The 19,723-nt window shown below is 44.0% G+C and overlaps 1 protein-coding gene across 1 annotated transcript in view; it reads left to right on the top strand.

Annotated features, from left to right (window-relative positions):
• The window catches only part of tmprss7 (transmembrane serine protease 7), a 126,145-nt gene that overhangs the window by 26,577 nt on the left and 79,845 nt on the right, over nucleotides 1-19,723 (top strand). Inside the window, exons 7-8 of the mRNA XM_070893614.1 lie at nucleotides 6,528-6,756; nucleotides 14,292-14,425. Coding sequence (XP_070749715.1) covers nucleotides 6,528-6,756; nucleotides 14,292-14,425 — 363 coding nt within the window. The remainder of the gene's footprint in view (nucleotides 1-6,527; nucleotides 6,757-14,291; nucleotides 14,426-19,723) is intronic.

The following is a 19,723-nucleotide window of genomic DNA, read 5'->3' on the forward strand; positions in this document are numbered from 1 at the left end:
TATTGAAGTTTTTTTTAGCGCACTTTTAGGCGCGAAGAACAGGCGTCCAGCTCGGAGGTGCACCGTTTTTGGCACGGGCCGAAACTTGGGGCCCATGAGAGGAGTCTTGCAGAATTACCCTATAGCATTTTCTGCCTAAATTCTTTGTATCCATTATGGAAAGCAATAGCATTGTTAAAGAAATCCTGAATTTGAACTGAAATGTTTATAATTAATTTGCCCCTTTAATAGGATTCTTTATTTTTCCAACTTCTCTCTTTGCATATCTGTAGTGCTATATTAGCTAATGTCATGGTAGCTAATTAACACTTCTACATATCAAGGTGGATTTAGGTCAAGAATTATTGGCTATAATTGTTCTGCTGGAGTTGGGTTGGCATCCCAGTGGATTGCAGCGGGAAGCTTTAAGAACTGTCCCACTAGCTCCCTGCTCACCTCCATCACTTCCAGGATTTTGTGCTGGAAGTGATATTGGATGCACCTTTGTATGGTTGAGTGTATTGTAATTGCATTCAATTGAGATAATCCAACCTATTTCCCATCACCTGCATCCTAGCAATACTGGTAGGAACTATGGTGTCCAGGGTTGCTAGATCTAGGGAGGAGGATGGGGCCTGGGTCATGCAAATTTAAAAGGCCATTTTAGCTTAAGCAGGACTATGGTGTGTATACTAAAGTCGTATTTTATTCAAGTTTCTTTCTGCGTCTAGTGCTGAAGATCTCAAGCTACAATGCAATAGGTTCTCAAGACCTGCCACAACTGTTCTCTGCCTGCTTCTAAGTGGGCTCCCTGGCAGAGGCCCAGGAGCCCAGTAAATGTACGCAAAATAGCCAGGCCCTGGAAAATTAGCTGGAGTCCCTCCAATTCCTACTGACTAAGAAAGCAAAATACTGCGGATGCTGGAAAACTGAAATTAAAACATTAAATGCTGGAATTACTTAGCAGGTTAGGCACCATCTGTGGAGCGAGAAACAGAGTTAACGTTTCAGCTCAATGATCTTTCATTAGACCTGCTGAGTATTTCCAGCATTTTCTGTTTTTAGGATTGAATATGAGTCCAGTTTACAGAACGTGTTCCCCTGTTGTTGGCAACATTGTTGTAGCTATTGTTCCACTATTACCAAATGTTTGCAAATCATTTCTGCTTCCGAATCAGCCCATTCCAACAAAAAACTAAGCATTTTTTTTTCTTTTCAATAGAGCTGAAGAAATTTCAGTGATAAAGCTGAGATTTTCTGATATAGGCATAGTCTATGCCTGAACGACTAGTGGTGGGGTTTAGACAGATTCAAATGGGAATGTGCTGTTTGCACTCAATTTCTAAGGTTAGTTCATTTGCAGTTTCAGGTGCAATTTTGGACAGGTGCATGGAGTGTACTAATGGAAGATGCCATGTAAGTGAAATTTAAAACAAAGGGGAAAATCAAAGAGTCGAGTGTCTTAATAGGGAGACAGAAATTAAGAAAATCTTTTGAAAGCCTTAGATGATGTCTCAACACATTAGGAATCTTTCCATGGGCTGAAGGGGACGAAAGTAACAGGTAAAAATGATGGGAAGCAAAATCCAAAGTAAAGCATGAGTCTGCAGCAAAAGCTATGGAGCACGCAATACTCCGTTTCTTGTGTCATAGCTGCTGAAACATAGAAACCTAGAAAATAGGTGCAGGAGTAGGCCATTTGGCCCTTCGAGCCTGCACCACCATTCAATATGATCACGGCTGATCATGCAACTGAGCTGGAGGTGGTGTGAGGATAGTGGCCTTTCCACAACATCATCCCCACAGGTCAGCATTGCAGCTTATCTGCACGGAGGTGGAGCCAAACTTCAGGCCTCAGCTAGCCATTACTGACACTGGATGTGTGAGCCCAATACTATAGGAGTTGGTACAGCTCTGTATCTGGCACTCTACTACGCAGACCCTTTGAAGATGGCCATTGCCAGTTCGGTGTGCCTGCAGATATGGTTGGTGGAATTAATAATGGGAAACAGGGAAATGGCAAAGATTTTGAACAAATATTTTGCATCGGTCTTTATGGTAGAAGACACTAAAAACATCCCAATAATAGATAATCAAGCGGCTATAGGGAGGGGGGAATTTAAAACAATCACTATCACTGAAGAAAAAATGCTCGGTAAAATAATGGGACTAAAGGTGGACAAGTCCTCTGGACCTGATGGCCTACATCCTAGGATCTTAAAAGAAGTGGCTGCAGAGATAGTGGATGCATTGGTTGCAATCTACAAAAATTCCCTGGTTTCTGGAGAGGTCCCAGCGGATTAGAAAACCGCAAATGTAATGCCCCTATTTTAAAAAAAGAGGGAGATAGAAAGCAGGAAACTATAGACCAGTTATCCTAACATCTGTTGTTGGGAAAATGCTGCAATCCATTATTAAGGAAGCAGTAGCAGGACATTTGGAAAAACATAATACAGTCAAGTCGAGTCAGCATGGTTTATGAAAGGGAAATCATGGTTGACAAATTTGGTGGAGTTCTTTGAGGATGTAATGAGCAGGGTGGATAAAGGGGAACCAGTGGATGTGGTGTATTTGGATTTCCAGAAGGCATTCGATAAGGTGCTACATAAAAGGTTACTGCACAAGATAAGAGCTCACGGAGTTGGGGGTAATTTATTAGCATGGATAGAGGATTGGCTAACTAACAGAAAACAGAGAGCAGCATTTTCCGGTTGGCAAATGTTGCTGGGGCCTCAACTATTTCCAATCTATATTAATGACTTGGATGAAGGGACCGCATGTAATGTAGCCAAGTTTGCTGATGATACAAAGATGGGTGGGAAAGCAATTTGTGAGGAGGACACAAAGAATCTGCAAAGGGATATAACCAGGCTAAGTGAGTGGGCATACATTTTGCAGATGGAGTATAATGTGGGAAAATGTGGTTATCCACTTTGGCAGGAAACATAAAAAAGCAAGTTATTATTTAAATGGAGAAAGACTACAAAATGCTGCAGTACAGAGGGACCTGGGGGTCCTTATGCATGAAACACTAAGAGTTAGCATGCATTTACAACAAGTAATAAGGAAAGCAAATGGAATGTTGGCCTTTATTAATGGTGTATAAAAGCAGGGAAGTCCTGCTACAACTGTACAGGGTATTGGTGAGACCACACCTAGAGTAGTGTACAGTTTTAGTCTCCTTATTTAGGGAAGGATATATTGCATTGGAGGCAGTTCAGAGAAGGTTCACTTGGTTGATTGCTGAGATGAAGGGGTTGACTTATGAAGAAAGGTTGAGCAGGTTGAGCCTATACTCATTGGAGTTAAGGAGAATGAGAGGTAATCTTATTGAAACATGTAAGATAATGAGAGGACAGGACAAGTTAGATGCAGAAAGTATATTTCCACTCATAGGGGAAACTAAAACTAGGGGGCATAGTCTCAGAATAAGGGGTCGCACATTTAGAACGGAGATGAGGAGGAATTTCTTCTCTCAGAGGGTCGTAAATCTGTTGAATTCTCTGCCCAGAGAGCTGTGGAGGCTAGGTCATTGAATATATTTAAGGTGGAGATAGACAGATTTTTGAACGATAAGGGAGTGAAGCGTTATGGGGAGTGGGCAGGGAAGTGGAGCTGAGCCCAAGATCAGATCAGCCATGATCTTATTAAATGGCGGAGCAGGTTCGAGGGGTCAAATGGCCTACTCCTGTTCCTATTTCTTATGTTCTTATGTAATCCTGGCAGTTATGGCCAAGTTATTATTCTGGCATGGCTTCTTTCCTGCAGTGCTACTGAAGGCATAGGGTGAATAGAGAAATGATGGGTAGTTAGGCATTTGTATCATAGTGGTACCGTGGATCTGCTTTTCCAGATATGCAAGTTCTAATTGTCTGCCAACGCCTGGTCTATCCATCTCTGTCTGTGGATGTGGGTGTTTAGGTCCTGGTCGGTAGGCACAGGGTAGCTTTTACACAGACTGGCATGATTGGCATCTCTCTTTTAGGCCAGCTCCTCTTTTACTTTCAAATTCCTCAAATACCTGGTTTCCATTGGGAATTGCAGGTTTGCCAGTATTGCTAAGGGAGGGTGGGAAATTTAACAATTAGTACAAAGACTCATGAGAACCCAAGAGCCAGCATAGTAACAGTCTAGGAAAAGCAATTAAAAATTGACCTAAATATTGACGATTCCATGTACAATTGTATCTTTAAATTATCTACCACTGCAGCTGATTCCCTAGTACTGTGAAACTGGCACCCTTAGAAATTATGTCCTGCATGCTCGGAATTAGGAAATGTTGTGCACGATGTCCTTGCCCCTAAATTAATATTGTAATGAACTGCCGTCCTGTGTGAGGTAGGTGCTTCCTATACTGCTGGACCTACTTAATTTATGCTGCTACAACAGGTAGGCAGCAGCAGAAAACCTAGGCTAACATATCTGATATATAAACAGAAAATGCTGGAAATATTCAGCAGTCATGGAGCGTCACATATATCTGTCTGCTTTTATGTTTTGCTCAGGTTAAACATGCTCAGGTACTTGGTTTTACCAACCTTCAAATTTTGCTTGTACCTCCATGAGATTTTTTCCTCTACTCACCAGTTGGCAGAATAGGGACTGCCGTCCAAATCTAAACTGAAGAACAGGCAGTTCCAGTCAGAGAGAGAGAGAGAGATATACAAAGTACAAGAAGACATTGCTTGAAGTCACGGAAGTGATAACTCTAAATAAACCCAGTTGAGGCAAGCTTTCTATCATCTCAAAACAAAGGAGAAAGTACATTTTCTTTACTGTTTTTAATTAATTTCCCTTGAGAGACAAGTACACATATATTTTTTTCTGAACTCACTGCACAGTTTTCACATGGTACCTATCCTTGAGTACATTGGAGTAGTTGACACATTGTGCACATGTAGGGAACAAAGTGCTGATTGGGGTTAAAATGATTTGACAGTGGTCCTTGGGGTTGGGCTGGGGCAGGGCCCATCAAGGATTTTACAAATATGGTGATGGGCCTTGTAGGGTCGGGGCATTGTTTTTTGCGGAGCACTCAGAAAGGGTTGTTACCTTGCAGCTCCACTCTGATTTTCTTGAGGATGGGGCAGGGGGTTGGTCTGAGTTTGTGTGAGAGGTGCTTTGCCATCTGGTCTTCAAGAAATGAGTTCGAGATTGACTGTTATATCCCAAGTTCCAGGTGGCATATGCCCAACACACATATCACTCACGTGTTTGTTGTGATGAGGGTTGTGCTCTGCCACAGCGGAGAATGTATTGTCTTGCAGCTACCTATGGCAGTTGTGATAGTCTGCATGTTTCAGGGGGTTTGGGTTGTTCATTCATGAATGGGCCGAACAGGCACCGACTTGGATCTGCAGGGATTGAGAGACCTGTCATGCTCTTTGCAGCCTTCTGGATAGCTACCCAGAGCGGCTGCATTAATAAAGAACTGGAATATGCGTACCAGTATCCCTATGGCTGCAGCCTCTCCAGCATTCATCTTGCAGGGAGGAATGGCATTTAACTAATCTGTTGATACCTTTTGTTATTTTTAGTGTCACTTGTGGCTCAGTTGGTAGCAGTCTCGCCTCTGAGTCAGAAGGTTGTGGGTTCAAGTCCCGCTACAGAGTCTTGAGCACAAAAATCTAGACTGACACTTCAGTGCAGTGCTGAGGGAGTGCTGCACTGTCGGAACTGCCGTCTTTTGGAAAAGACGTTAAACCAAGGCCTTGTCTGCTCTCTCGGGTGGATGTAAGATACTATGGCATTATTTCGAAGAGGAGCAGGGGAGTTATCCAATATTTATCCCTCAATCAACAGAAAATAGATTATCTGATCATCATCACATTGCTGTTTGTGGGAGTTTGCTGTGTGCAAATTGGCTGCCGTGTTTCCTACATTACAACAGTGACCACACTTCAAAAGTACTTCATTGGCTGTAAAATGCTTTTGGATGTTCAGTGGTTGTGAAAGGTGCTATATAAATACAAGTTTTTTTTTCTTTATGGCAAAATTGGAACCTACATACACCAAATGCATCTGAAAATTCTCAATTGTGTTTAATTGGAGAAAGATTGATAGACATTAAAGGATCTTAAGGAGTCACAGACCTTAGTTACAACTACACTATTCTTTTTTTATATTTTTCATTTATACAGATTGGAATTGTGTGATATTACACAGCTGTAGTGTAATTATGGAAGCTCTTTACTTGCGGAAACGTTAGTCTTTGAATATCTGTATTTGAAGCATTTGCAAGAGTTCATCAGAACAGAAAGAATCAAAAAAACAAGATGGAGGTGAAAAAGGGATTCTTAGAATACAAAACGTTCATGCAAGTTTAGGGAGTAACAAAGCATCTAAATCGCAGCTACAGAATCCCAGTTGGCAAATCAAGATGGTTCATGATAGGGTTGACATTGAAATGCCTCAAATAAAGTATTTTGTAATTGCATTGGTTGAATGAATGTGTCGTATAAAATGTGCAGGTCTGGGAAGATTGATGGATGAGAGGGAAAAATGTATTTTCAGTCAAAATATCTATAATGATATTTTGCTTTATCCAGGTTCTAAATATATTATAGATAAGTATGCAGAGCAGGCTGGCATTCACGTTCCTTTCAACTTCACTGCTGCGTCTGGACGAGTAAGCTGCCACTTCAAGCTCACTTCACTGCTAGGACATGTCATTCGCCTCACTCTAATCTCCCTGCAGATTGAACCTGACAGTTGTGTCACAGATTCCCTCAGCATTTATGATTCTCTCATGCCTATCAGGAGTATGAATTTGTACCGGTATGTATTCCAATTTCAGTGCTTCAAATATTTTGAATAACTTGGTTGACTGATCAATTTCACATTTCTGTTGGTTTTGCATTATAATGTATACTAAATGGTCGTGTATAATATGTAAAGATTATCTTTCACCTTTCATGTTCTGATGATAATCCAAGCATTTGAATAATTTTGTAATATTACCTCTCACCATTACATATACAGGTTGAACCTCCCTTGTCCGGAACCCTCGGGACCTGGCCTGTTCTGGATAAGGGATTTTTCTGGATGAGGGTTGGTCACGTTAAATTGGATGGTACAGATACTGAGCAAGGGGATATCGGGGCTGGCTGGCTTGGGTCTGGGAGTGCGGCAGAGCGATCATGGGTGGGGTGGGGGGGGTGGTGGTGTGCGGGTGGTGGATTGCGGGGTCAGGCCAGCGATTGCGGGTGTTGGCAGCGAGGAAGAACTTCAATGTGTTTAATTTGTTCGTGTCAGAGTTCTGCGCATGCGTCGCCCGAGAATGTTTTAGGATGAGGGATGGTTCCGGATAAGGGAGTTCTGGATAAAAGAGGTTCAACTTGTATGTTATTTAAAGAAGCATCTTATATAATTGTATTGTATCGGCACATTTCTGTGCAAAATAGAAATATAACCCTAGACATTACTGTTGGAGATTAGCAGATGAATGCTTATTATATTTGGATGACATTACTTTGTTCTCTATTAATCTAGTTATTTTAAGTTGGTTAACACATCTGCTAAACTAGCAGACAAAGTAACATTTTATGACTATCAACCATCATCTACTATTAGCAGCAGCATTTTCTAGGCTGTAGACTATCACTCAGGCTATAGAAAGTTCCAATACATTTGGCAGTTAGTAAAAACTTAGAAATAAGTTGGAAAGAAAAGATAAAATAAAGAAAAAGTGGACAATTGTTTGTAGGTATTTTATAAATAAAATGATAACAGAAGCCAACAATACAGATCACAGATCTGGAAGAAGAACCAGCCTTTAACAGAGGGTGAAATGGGAACATTGAATGAGGTTCTATTTTACTGAATCCAGCTCAATTTATGCTGCAATTCTTGCAACATTCTGTGCAAGAGTTTCCTTACAACATGGAAATTACTTAAATTACCCCTCATGTGATTTTCCATTGTTTACAATGGGATCGCACAGTACACATAGCCTGACTATTTGGAGTCTCCATAAAGGGAAGTTCTATGTGTAAATAGATTATTTCCCTTTTTTATTCTGTGTTCTTTTAGTGCTGCTTTTACTGGGTATTTTCTGTAGGACGGTGCTAGCCTTGAACTTGGGGATATCTATGCCTTCACCAGCTGTATACTCTTATAAGCAAGGAAGTTTAGGGTAGTTCCTCATTGGAAGTCAAATGTCTATTGTTTCTGAGCCGTCCTCCAATTCCAGTCCTCTGTATTGTGTGCGATCTTGTCCTGCAAGCAGAGAAGTAGGCTTGAGATATTGTAACTTGATGGAGTGCATACAGTAACAGACATGTTCAATCCACAGCCTATCCTATCTATCACTAAGCGATCATGCGTCAAGCAGCTAGGCTATATTCAAATGATTTACAGTTTGAAGCCTTTATAAGATGTCAGGGTTTCAGTTGTAACTTATAACTTGAATGTGTAGCTTTAAAAGTTGCAGCAACACAGGATATTATACTTCCCCATCTTCTGTGAGTTCTCAGCAGGCGACCTGATCCAGGCCAGGGACTCGACAAGCATATTAAATTATAGCTGCCCCCACAAGAATTGATGAGATAGGCAATGTACAGTATCCTCAGGGATTAAGCCAACTGTGCAGTGTTTCAGCCGAAATGGTACTGACCTTGGAAAATCTACCCTTTAAGTAGCCAGCTATTTGCCGGTTGCAGGAAAATTTAACTCTGAGGTATTAGTTATTCATTACTTTTAGTTCAAATTTCAATCCCAGCTGGATAACCCATTGATTATATCAATTTATATTTACCTTTTAGGGATATAAGTCAAGAAAGCTTGCTGTAGATATAGCTCTTTACAGCATGCTACTCGAGAACCAGCCAAATAATGTAATAAGAAAAAACATATTATAACCTAATACAAAAACAAAATACTGCGGATGCTGGAATCTGAAATAAAAACAGAAAATGCTGGAAAACTCAGTGGGTCAGGCAGCATCTGTGGAGAGAAAAAGAGAGTTAATGTTAATGTTTCATCAGAACAAAATTTCCAGCATTTCTTGTTTTTATATTATAACCTAAACACCTTTGTGAATTGTCTCATAGTAGCATAGTAATATCTTGGGAACGAGAAGACCATTGGTCCATCTAGCTTATCCTTCTAAACCTCCCATTAGTTTGTTTATTGTGGTTCTTAAAGTAATAGCCCTGCTTCCCTTTTCCTAATGGGAATTAACTTGGTCCTTTTTGAAAACCTGCCATGGTTTCCTGTTACATTCCCCAAACTGATAATCTGTTCCACAATTCTTATCACTCTTGTTTTGTCTGTAAGCACTCTAGTAATGACTCCATGAGGTAAGGTATTGCATTTGAACTGTTGTGACCTTATTCCATTTATTGCAGCTCCTGAATGAGGGTACAGTAAGGTGAGCTTCCTTTTATACTTGGTTACCTGCAGTGTACAAGTGACCCCTAGGTCTCCACCAGTTGCACCCTCTGGTGGTACAGGCATAGTGTATACAATGTGAAGATACATTCAGTAGTCTTATGTGACTGTACATTGAGTGTACAGGGTATATACTTATATTATACATACAAAACATCACTCCTCCCCTAAGACTTATGCCACTGGCCTTTGCACTGTGTGCTCTGGCCCTCGACTTGAGTGCCCAAAGCCCTTGCACCTTGTCTGTGCTTGGGAATGGCTTTCTTTCTGTAGACCCCCAAGTCCTTATTGCCACAACATTGGGAAATGGTCAGCAATGGATGGTTGGAGGTTGTAGTGGAGGTTGAGTGGGTTCTGGGTATGATCCATGTGTGTCCATGGCTAAATACATCCATTTTCCCCCGCCATACATAGACCATGTGTGTGGCTCAACACCTGCATGTGCATACATGTACAGAGAAACAAAAATAGGATTAGTTACATTACTGTTTTGGTTTAGCAGTAGTGGAACAAGTACATTTCACAGGTAAAGTACATACATGTTATCACAGTCTTGTCCCTGGGATATAGTTGCAGGTGGTTGAGGACGCTAGTTCCAGAGTAACCGGACTGTGTCCAGGTTGTCTGATTGCGGCGCTGTGCCCTTTGCCAGCTGGGTGGGCTCGGATCGCTCACCTGGCTGAGTCTCAGGGTCTTTGCCGTTGCCTAGTGGTGGGCAGAGCCACAGGAATGTGTGGCCTCCCAGTCCTCCTTTGAGGGCTGCAGGGTCTCCCTGCTGCCGTTCAGCATAGTAGGAGCCTTGTCATCCCAGGACCCATCGGGAGGACTGGTGGGTGCGAGCCTCTTGCTCCCAGTACTGGTCCTGGTGGCCAGAGAAGTAGAGCCGATCTGGGGCAGGGTGCCAGTAGTGGTGCCTTTGCCGTCCGCTGATCACCCTGCAGTGGGTATGCTCCCTCTGTGTGTGGCCATCACATTGGTCCTGGAGGTGCAGGCTACATGATCAGGTAGCCCGCTGGACCTTGGTGCTTCCGACGGGAGGTTGCCCTTGGTTTTGTCAGCGTACATGTAGAACCCGGCATCGCACATCATTTCTTCATTTACAGTCATGACACATTGGGCTCCAACCGCAATCACCTGACTCGACATTGTTAGTTGTCTTTACATATTCGCATTTGTCAATTACATCTTTTCCCTGTGTACTACCGGCATCGCTGTACAAGGTTACATTTAGATATTTGCATTTGTCAATTACATCTTTTCCATGTATACTACTGGCATCGCTGTTCAAAGTTATATTTAGATACTTGCATTTGTTAATTACATCTTTTACATGTGCATCACCGGCATCGCTGTACAAAGAGTGGAACTGCCCCTTTAATTGTGCTGGATTGCCGGTCTCCTTTAAGAGGGACTTACAATCTTTACCCCAATCCGGTTCACTGCTCGGCATCACGTGTTACTCCCTCAATGCTGCCCTTCATGGTCTGGTCGTGGCCATCTTGACTTCAGGCGCTTCACCTCGTGGTGTGGGTGCCATCTTCTTTCTTTCCACGAGGCTGCGGTGATCCTTTTCTCCCCAGGTTCTGCCACGGAAATAGAGAAGTTACCTTCTGCAACAATTTTCTTCCTCTGGAGTCCTGCCACTGGAGCCTGGAAGGTGAGGTCTGGTCGTTTGGGCTGGATCATCTTACAGTTGGGTTGAGCGCCCTGTGTCGTTGCCGCGCAGTCTTGTTGGATGGTTGGATTTTCAGATGCTGTGATGGATCCAAATTTGGGGCCACATAGCACGTCGATCGCCGGGGCCTGGAGGCTTTCCCAGCGCCAACAGATTTGGATTTGTTTCATCCATCTTCTTCGTAGCAGCGTTGGACCATCACCAGCAACGATCCACAAAGGTACATCGTGCCACCGTGGGACACCTGGTCATCCACACTGCCAACAACTGGGATGATGTCGTTTGTGTAGGTGAGCAGCTTCACCTGGATTGGGAGCATTTTAGGTCGTTCGATTGGATTGTCCCAGAGTTTCTCGAAGGCCACCTGATTCATCAGCTATTGGCTCGCCCCTGTGTCGACCTCCATCGAGACTGGGACACCGTTGATTTCAACTTTCATTTTCAACGGAGAACTCTCGATGGAGCAGGTAAACACTCCGTGGCACCTCTTCATGGGGCTGAGCTGCCTCCTGGACGCTCTCTTCCTCTTCATCAGCACTGGATCCCGGATGATCGACCAACTCTTCAGCGACTCGGTGAGTAAAATTTCTTACACATTCGCTGGAGATGGCCTTTCGCGTTACAGCCTTTGCAAGTATAGTCTTTGTAACGGCACTGGTGGGCCCTGTGATTTCCTCCACAGCACCAGCATGGGGCTGGCCTGTTGGCCCTATGTGGCGGACTCAGGGTTGCGGGACTCGGGGTCACAGTCTTGCCTCTAAAGGGCGCCAGTCGGTTCACAGTAGTTGCCGTGTTAGAGTCCTGGGGGTGAGTCACCATCCTCTTGGAATCGCAGGCCAAGGCCATGAACGCCTGGCTGATGTTAATTGCCTTCTGCAGGGTGACCGTGGTCTCCGCAGAAAGCAGCCTGTGGAGAAGGCCCTCGTGGCTGATTCCAATAACAAAGATGTCCCTCAGCGCTTTGGTGAGGTGGTCGCCAAAATCACACGGTGCAGCCAATCGTCTGAGGTCTGCAGCATATTTTGCGATTTCTTAGCCTTCGGGCCGGCGGTGTGTGTAGAACCGGTGTCTGGCTGTGAGGATGCTCTCTTTAGGTTTGAGCTATTCCTGTATCATCGTTACGAACTCCGCGTACGTTTTGGTTGTCATCTTCTCTGGGGCTAGCATGTCTCTGACAAGGCCATAGATGGTGGGTCCACAACTGCTGAGCAGGATAGCTCTGCACTTATCAGCCAGCGAGGTCGGTGTGTCTCCTGCCAGGTCGTTCAGAATGAAAAAGTGTTCAAGCCTTTCCACAAAGGCATCCCAATCTTCCCCATCAGCAAATTGTTGAAAATTGCCAAGGTTAGCCATTTTTCGTGTGGAAATTTCGTCGCCAATTGTTGTGTCTGTAAGCACTCTAGTGACTCCACAAGGTAAGGTATTGCACTTGAACTGTTGTGACCTTAGTCCATTTATTGCAGCTCCTGAATGAGGGTACAGTAAGGTGAGCTTCCTTTTATACCTGGTTACCTGCAGTGTACAAGTGATCCCTAGGTCTCCACCAGCTGCACCCTCTGGTGGTACAGGCATAGTGTATACAGTGTGAAGATACATTCAGTGGTCTTATGTAACTGTACATTGTGTGTACAGGGTATACTTTTATTATACATATACAACAACCCTCTTAACTGTGTCTGTTAGTCCTTAAATCCTTTTTCCCTCTACTCCCTCCCTCCCGCCCCCCGCATGCAGTCTGCACAACTCACCTGTGGGGGATGACATCCTGCAATGTCGAACAGGGTAACTCTCCTTCTGCCCATTTCCTGTGCAGAAATTCCACAGCTGTGTCCGTGAAATGCATTCTTGATGCTCTATCATTTCAGCAATAAGATTTGCAGGCTCTGCTTAACGTTCCCGTTTCACAGAAATATCTCTCCTTTAAAAGGCAGCTGTAGCCTTCTAAAAGCTGTAGTCACCAGATATTGCACCTCACATTGAACTAGCTCCCTGCAGGAATCCTAATCCTGAGAAGGAGCTTGCTGATAATGCTTAAGTAGGGCTAACATTGGAAGATCTGACGGGGTCAGCTATGTTGTGTTACATTTAGCAATTTATATATTGCTATTAATGTAGAAAAATGTCCCAAGGAAATTCACAAAGAGAGGGATGGCAGATGAGCCTTTGTGAGAAAGGTAAGAGAGGTGATTGAAGGCTTGGTCAGAGGAAAGGGATTTGTGGAGTGAGAGGTACAGAGGTGTAGAGATTTGGGGGTTCCAGAATGTAGGGCTGGGGTAGGGGAAGGCTTTGCTACCAATGATGGAACAAATGGAGGGAGAGGGAATGCACAGATGTCTGAAGTCAGGGTACCGGAAGGCATAGGAGGGGAAGTAAGGATGAAGGTTGGGTGGGGCAAGCTCGTAACAGGATTTGTAGATGACGATTGGAATTTTAAATTCATTATGTTGGGCGCAGGAAACTGATGTAGGTCAACAAGGAAAGAGGTGATGACTGAGCAAGACACAGTGTAGGTCAGGATGTGGGTGCTGGATTTGTGGAAAATTTGGAGATTATGGATAGTGGAGGTTGGAAGCCAGTGAGGAGTGGGTTTGAAAAGTCACGTGTTGAAAGGGTTTAGACAGAGTTGGAGTGAGGTGGAGGGAGAGGCGGCCAATGTTGTCGAAATGGAAGTAAATGGTATTGGTGATGAATAAGAAATGAGGTTTGAAGCTCAGCTCTGGGTTGAACAGGTCAGCCTTTGGCTTCAAAAACATCGCAACAGAAAACTGTCCTTCACAGCTCATTAACAAGTTACTCAAAATACAGCCCAAAGCCTCTCTTTTAAATTTTAGTTACTATTAAGATACTACTTGTACAATCATAACAATAGAAAATAATAATTCCCATTTTGTATAGTTTGTCTGACAATCTTTTTCTTCACTGTGGCACAAATCTTTGATCTATGCTGCAATGAATGATGCAATGTACTCACCAAAATTCAACTTCAGTTTTGTAGTCCTATGAAAGATGTATAAAATCATTATGCAAACAACACATTTAATTTGCACATTTGCAGCTTGCAATTGAGGTATGAAAGCATGAAACCAATATATTTATTTATTATAGATTATTTTACATTACAATCATAGATAATAGAAGTCCTTCAATCTAATAGAACTTTTTAAATCTATGACCAATGCCATTTTGTCTTACTCAAGCATTTAATGAATTTAAATTAGTTTCTGTCATTGATGTCTTTTTATTCCAGAGCCTGCGAACCGTTTGGTTCTTTCCCAGTTTCCTTTGTATCTACTGGCAATGGCATGTTTCTGTCATTCAAATCCCTCAGAGTGCATGGGATAAAAGGAATCTCTGGATACTTTGAAGCAATTCCCAAGGAAAGTAAGTTGTAAAACAGCTTTAGCCACATATCTATCTGCATTGTAGCTCTCATAAACATTTTTTTGAGCACTGAAAGCTATTAAGATCTAAAAAAAATGATGCACTCTTAGCCTAGTTAACATTGAAATGAATCAACAACATTAACCTAGCCATAATTTAACACTAATACAATAATTTCATTCAGGATGCATTTCTCTTGAGATCTATATAATCATTTCAAGCAGTTCTATAATAGAGCTGGCCACTTTAGTGCCAAACTTGTTTACCTTATAGAGCTGCCTCCACCTGTGCTGTCAGATGCAGGTACAGATATTTTTAAATTGTGTATTTTAAAATTTTTAATATAGCCACCCATTAGGAGGGGAAGAGGAGGGAAAGGACTAGAGGACAGGAAGGCAGAGACACTAGATTTCATGTCTGTTAGTAATATGCTGATTTCTGTCCCTGAACATTTTCCGGGTTTAAATCAGTGCGAATTCAGCTCTGAAAGCCTGGGCAGCCAATTGGAGCAAACAAGGAAAGATTTATTTTTTATTTGTTCCGGGATGTGGGCATCACTTGCAAAGCCAGCATTTATTGCCCATTCCTAATTGCCCTTGAGAAGGTGGTGGTGAGCCGCCTTCTTGAACTGCTGCAGTCCTTGTGGTGGAGGTACTCCCACAGTGCTGTTAGGAAGGGAGTGCCAGGATTTTGACAGAGCGACAATGAAGGAACGGCGATATATTTCCAAGTCAGGATGGTATGTGAATTGGAGGGGAACTTGGAGGTGATGGTGTTTCCATACACCTGCTGCCTTTGTCATTCTAGGTGGTAGAGGTTGCGGGTTTGGGAGGTGCTGTCTAAGAAGCCGTGGTGCATTGCTGCAGTGCATCTTGTAGATGGTACACATTGCAGCCAGTCCGCCAGTGGTGGAGGGAGTGAATGATTAAGTTGATTAGTTATTAGTGAGTAAGTGCCACTTGATAACACTGTCGACAACACCTTCCATCACTTTACTGATGATTGAGAGTAGACTGATGGGGCGGTAGTTGGGCGGATTAGATTTGTGCTGCTCTTGTGGACAAGACATACCTGGGCAGTTTTCCACATTGTCAGATAGATGCCAGTGTTGTAGCTGTACTGGAACAGCTTAGCTAGAGGCCCGGCTAGTTCTGGAGCACAAGTCTTCAGCACAACAGCTGGGATGTTGTCAGGGCCCATTGCTTTTGCTGTATCTAGTGTGCTCAGCCATTTCTTGATATCACGTGGAGTGAATCGAATTGGCTGAAGCCTGACTTCTGTGATGGTGGGGACCACAGGAGGAGGCTGAGATGGATCATCCACTCGACACTTCTGGCTAAAGATGATTGCAAATGCTTCAGCCTTGTCTTTTGCACTTGTGTGCTGGGCTCCATCATCATTGAGGATCGGGATGTTCATGGAGTCTCCTCCTCCCATTCATTGTTTAATGGTCCACCACCATTCACAACTGGATGTGGCAGGACTGCAGAGCTTTGATCTGATCTGTTGGTTGTGGGATCGCTTAGCTCTGTCTATAGCATTCTGCTTCTGTTGTTTAGCAAGCATGTAGTCCTGTGTTGCAGTTTCCCCAGGCTGGCACCTCATTTTTAGATACGCTTGTTGCTGCTCCTAGCATCTTCGTTTATACTTCTCATTGAACCAGGGTTGGTTGTCTGACTTGATTGTAATTGTAGAGTGAGGGCTATGCCAGGCATGATGTTATAGATTGTGGTGGATTATAATTCTGCTGCTGATGGCCCACAGCGCTTCATGGATGCACAATTTTGAGCTGCTGGATCTGATCTGAATCTATCCCATTTAGCACAGTCATAGTGCCACACAACACAATGGAGAGTGTCCTCAGTGTTGAAAGGATGCAAAATTCACGAGAACCCCCCAGTGTTTGGGCTCATTCGAAAGGAAATTTAATTTGGGAATATCTACTGAAAAGTTTGAAATCCTAAAGTGCTTATGGAAGACACTACAAACTTTAGTCAAATTTTGGACTTTTAAAAGACAAATTCAAGACTGTGGGCGGGTCTAAAGAACTAACAGGAGACAACTTGATTATTGAGGCTGTCTGGGTATTGGGACTAACGTAACTTGTCTGGAGAAATGGGTATTCGAGAACCCTTCTCCACAAGAGACATTAACATTACAACAAATAACCCAGAGATAGACAACCATCAACCTGAATCTGGAAAACCGTTTCAGCATATGCATCACAAAGAGGCCCAATCCAGCTTGTATGCTAAAAACTAAGCACAAAAGGACATTGCAATTACCAAGCTAATATTTCCATCAGGAAACAGTTTTCAAATATCAACCCACCCAAAACATATTAACTTTTAACGAGCCCACCAAAATATTACAAAGAGAAGGCAAGCCCGCCAAATTCAAACAAAGAATCCTGAACTGATTTGGCGCCAAGATTAGAACAACTCAAACCGTATAACTGGCCCCCTGTTTTAACAGAGGGTATGCCACACTACACCTAGTACCATACTACACTTGTGTCATCAAGACAAGGAGAGAAATCAACGCGACAGTTGTAAACTAACTTCTCCAGCCTTGAAGTCCTGAAGTCCTGAAGGAAGGAAGAACATCACCATCGTGGCAGGAACTGACCACAGCCAACGTAGTCCCAACGAAAAACCACCATGATCGACCAAACTCGAAACGAAACTCCAACAGAAAGAAACCGAAGAATCGAAAGTTTTCCCTCTACAATCTAAGACCCGACTACCAACAGGTGAAAACATTTCCTAAAGAGATTTTGAACCTATTTCTAACGAAGAAAATCGGGTACTTACCCCATAGATCCAAAACGCACCTTACCGCATCAGCGGACTCAACCCAACTGAAGATTGCGCAACAAGATGTCTTCTCCGACATTCGGGGTACGGCAAGCAGAACCTACAGAATTCAATGAACGCCGAAACCACGAACTACCACCAACTGACCAGAAAGGATTGGTAAGCATAGTCCCTGTCTGCCCTAGAGTCTAACCTAGCTAGAATTAGGTGTTGGGAGGTGGGAGGTGGGAGGTGGGAGGTGTAATTTTTACTGTAACTCCCTTTGAATGTGTAATGTATTGTTCTTTATTAGAGTGATTATAAGTTTGACATTGTATTTTCTTGTCTGTAATAAAATTAAAGTTCTTTTGCACCAAACCAGTCGTCCTTTGCACTTTATCACATCCCCCAAATAAATCCAGAGTCCAGAACCCAAGGGAGTGGGAGCAATTCGAACCGCTCAAGTTGGTCAGAGGTGAACCTGACCCCCCAGGACCACCGCCCCTTACAGTGTGAAGATGGGGTTTCGTCTCCACAAGAACTTTGCGGTGATCGCTGTTACCAGTGCATCTGCAACAGGTAGATTGGTGAGGACGAGGTCAAGTAGGTTTTTCCCTTGTGTTGCTTCTTTCGCCACCTGCTGCAGGCCCAGTCTGGCAACTATGTCCTTCAAGACTCGGCCAGCTCGGTCAGTAGTGGTGCTACCACTTTTGCTGATGGACATTGAAGTCCCCCACCCAGAATATATTCTGTGCCCTTGCTACCCTCAGTGCTTCTTCCAAGTGGTGTTCAACCTGGAGGAGTACTGATTCGTCAGCTGAGGGAGAGTGGTAGGTGGTAATCAGCAGGAGGTTTCCTTGCTCATGTTTGACCTAATTTCATGAGACTTCATGGGGACAGGAGTCAATGGTGAAGACTCTCAGGCCAATCCCTCCCTCCCATATACCACTGTGCTGCCACCTCTGGTGGGTCTGTCCTGCCGGTGGGACAGGATATACCCAGGGATGGTGATTGAGGAGTCTGGGACATTGGCTGAAAGCTATGATTCTTTGAGTATGACTATGTCAGGCTGTTGCTTGACTAGTCTGTGGGACAGCTCTCCCAATTTTGACATGACTCCCCAGATGTTAGCGAGGAGGACTTTTCAGGGTCAACTGGGCTGGGTGTGCATTTGTCGCGTCCGAAGCTAGTGCCGAGATCGATGCCGGGTGGTGCATCTTGTTCTATTCTTATTACTGTGTTTTGTTGCGGTTTGTTACAACTGACTGGCTTGTGAGGCCATTTCAGAGGACAGTTAAGAGTCAACGGGGACGGAATTGCCCCTTCCCTTAAGGCCTGTTACCGCCGGAAATCGGCGGCCATGCTGCGGAGTGGAATGGCCGCTGATTTTTTGTGGAACGACCGCCATTTTGAAAATTGCCCTCCTGCAGTATCCCGACAGTGACCCGTTCCCCCCACTTCCGCCCCGCTGCTGCCGATCCGTCTTAAGTGCGTCATCAGAGCACACACTGCTGACGTTTCCCCCTGAACGCAAAATTCCACAGAGAAAATCTTGCTGCCGCCACTCGGTGCCACTGGCAGCTTTTTCTGTTGGTGCACTGTGCTTGGAGTGTGCTCAAAATGACGGTGTGGCTGCCATTAAAGGGGCAGGCGCGTGGCCGCCATCTTACTTTTTTTTTCGGCCGACTGCTAGGTCAGGTTGACAATTATGCCCTCTGGGTTCAGCCAGGCCACCAACAGGCAGCTCGGCATCCCCTCTTAGGTGCCAGGCTGCTGTCCCGGCTGAACCCTCCCCGGTGGCCCAGTGGACCTAACTAAAAGAATCGCAGAGCTCGCAGAGGCCCTCTCCTTTAAGTGAAGGGGAGAGACATGGTGATACGCCAGCGTGATGATGTCATTAGTGCTACGCTGATGACTGACAGTGGCAGACACTCTGCCCGCCCCCAAATTCTGCCCCTCTAGTGTGCGAACATCCGCTCTGTGCCACACTTCTGCCACATTATGACCGACTTCCGGGCCGCTCGGAAAAAAAAAGCCGAAGAGCGGAATTTCGCGCAAGAGGCCACCACATCTACAGCGGCGGTGAAAACAGTTGAAACACATTAGGTGCACCGCATTTTCGGCGGGGGGCCAATTTCAGCCCCAACCACATTGCTGTGGGTCTGGTGTCATATATAGGCCAGACCAGGTAAGGATGGCAGATTTCCTTCCCTTAAAGTGAACCAGATGGCTTTTTACGGCAATCCCATAGTTTCATGGTCACCATTACTGATACCAGCTTTTTATTCCAGATTTGAACTCGCATCTCCAGATTATTAGTCCTCTGGGTTACGAGTCCAGTAACATAACCACCATGCTACCGTTTCCATTAAATCTGATGTTTTATCAGAAGGTCAAATTCAAAATTGAAATGTGATACTGGAGAATTAAGGGCAAATCTTTTAACATTCTCAATGAGCCACATTATTTAGTCAGTTTAGAAAAAAGCACTTAATGCAAATTC

The sequence above is a fragment of the Pristiophorus japonicus genome, chromosome 11 (assembly GCF_044704955.1).
Source record: "Pristiophorus japonicus isolate sPriJap1 chromosome 11, sPriJap1.hap1, whole genome shotgun sequence".
Classification (NCBI taxonomy): Eukaryota; Metazoa; Chordata; class Chondrichthyes; family Pristiophoridae; genus Pristiophorus; species Pristiophorus japonicus.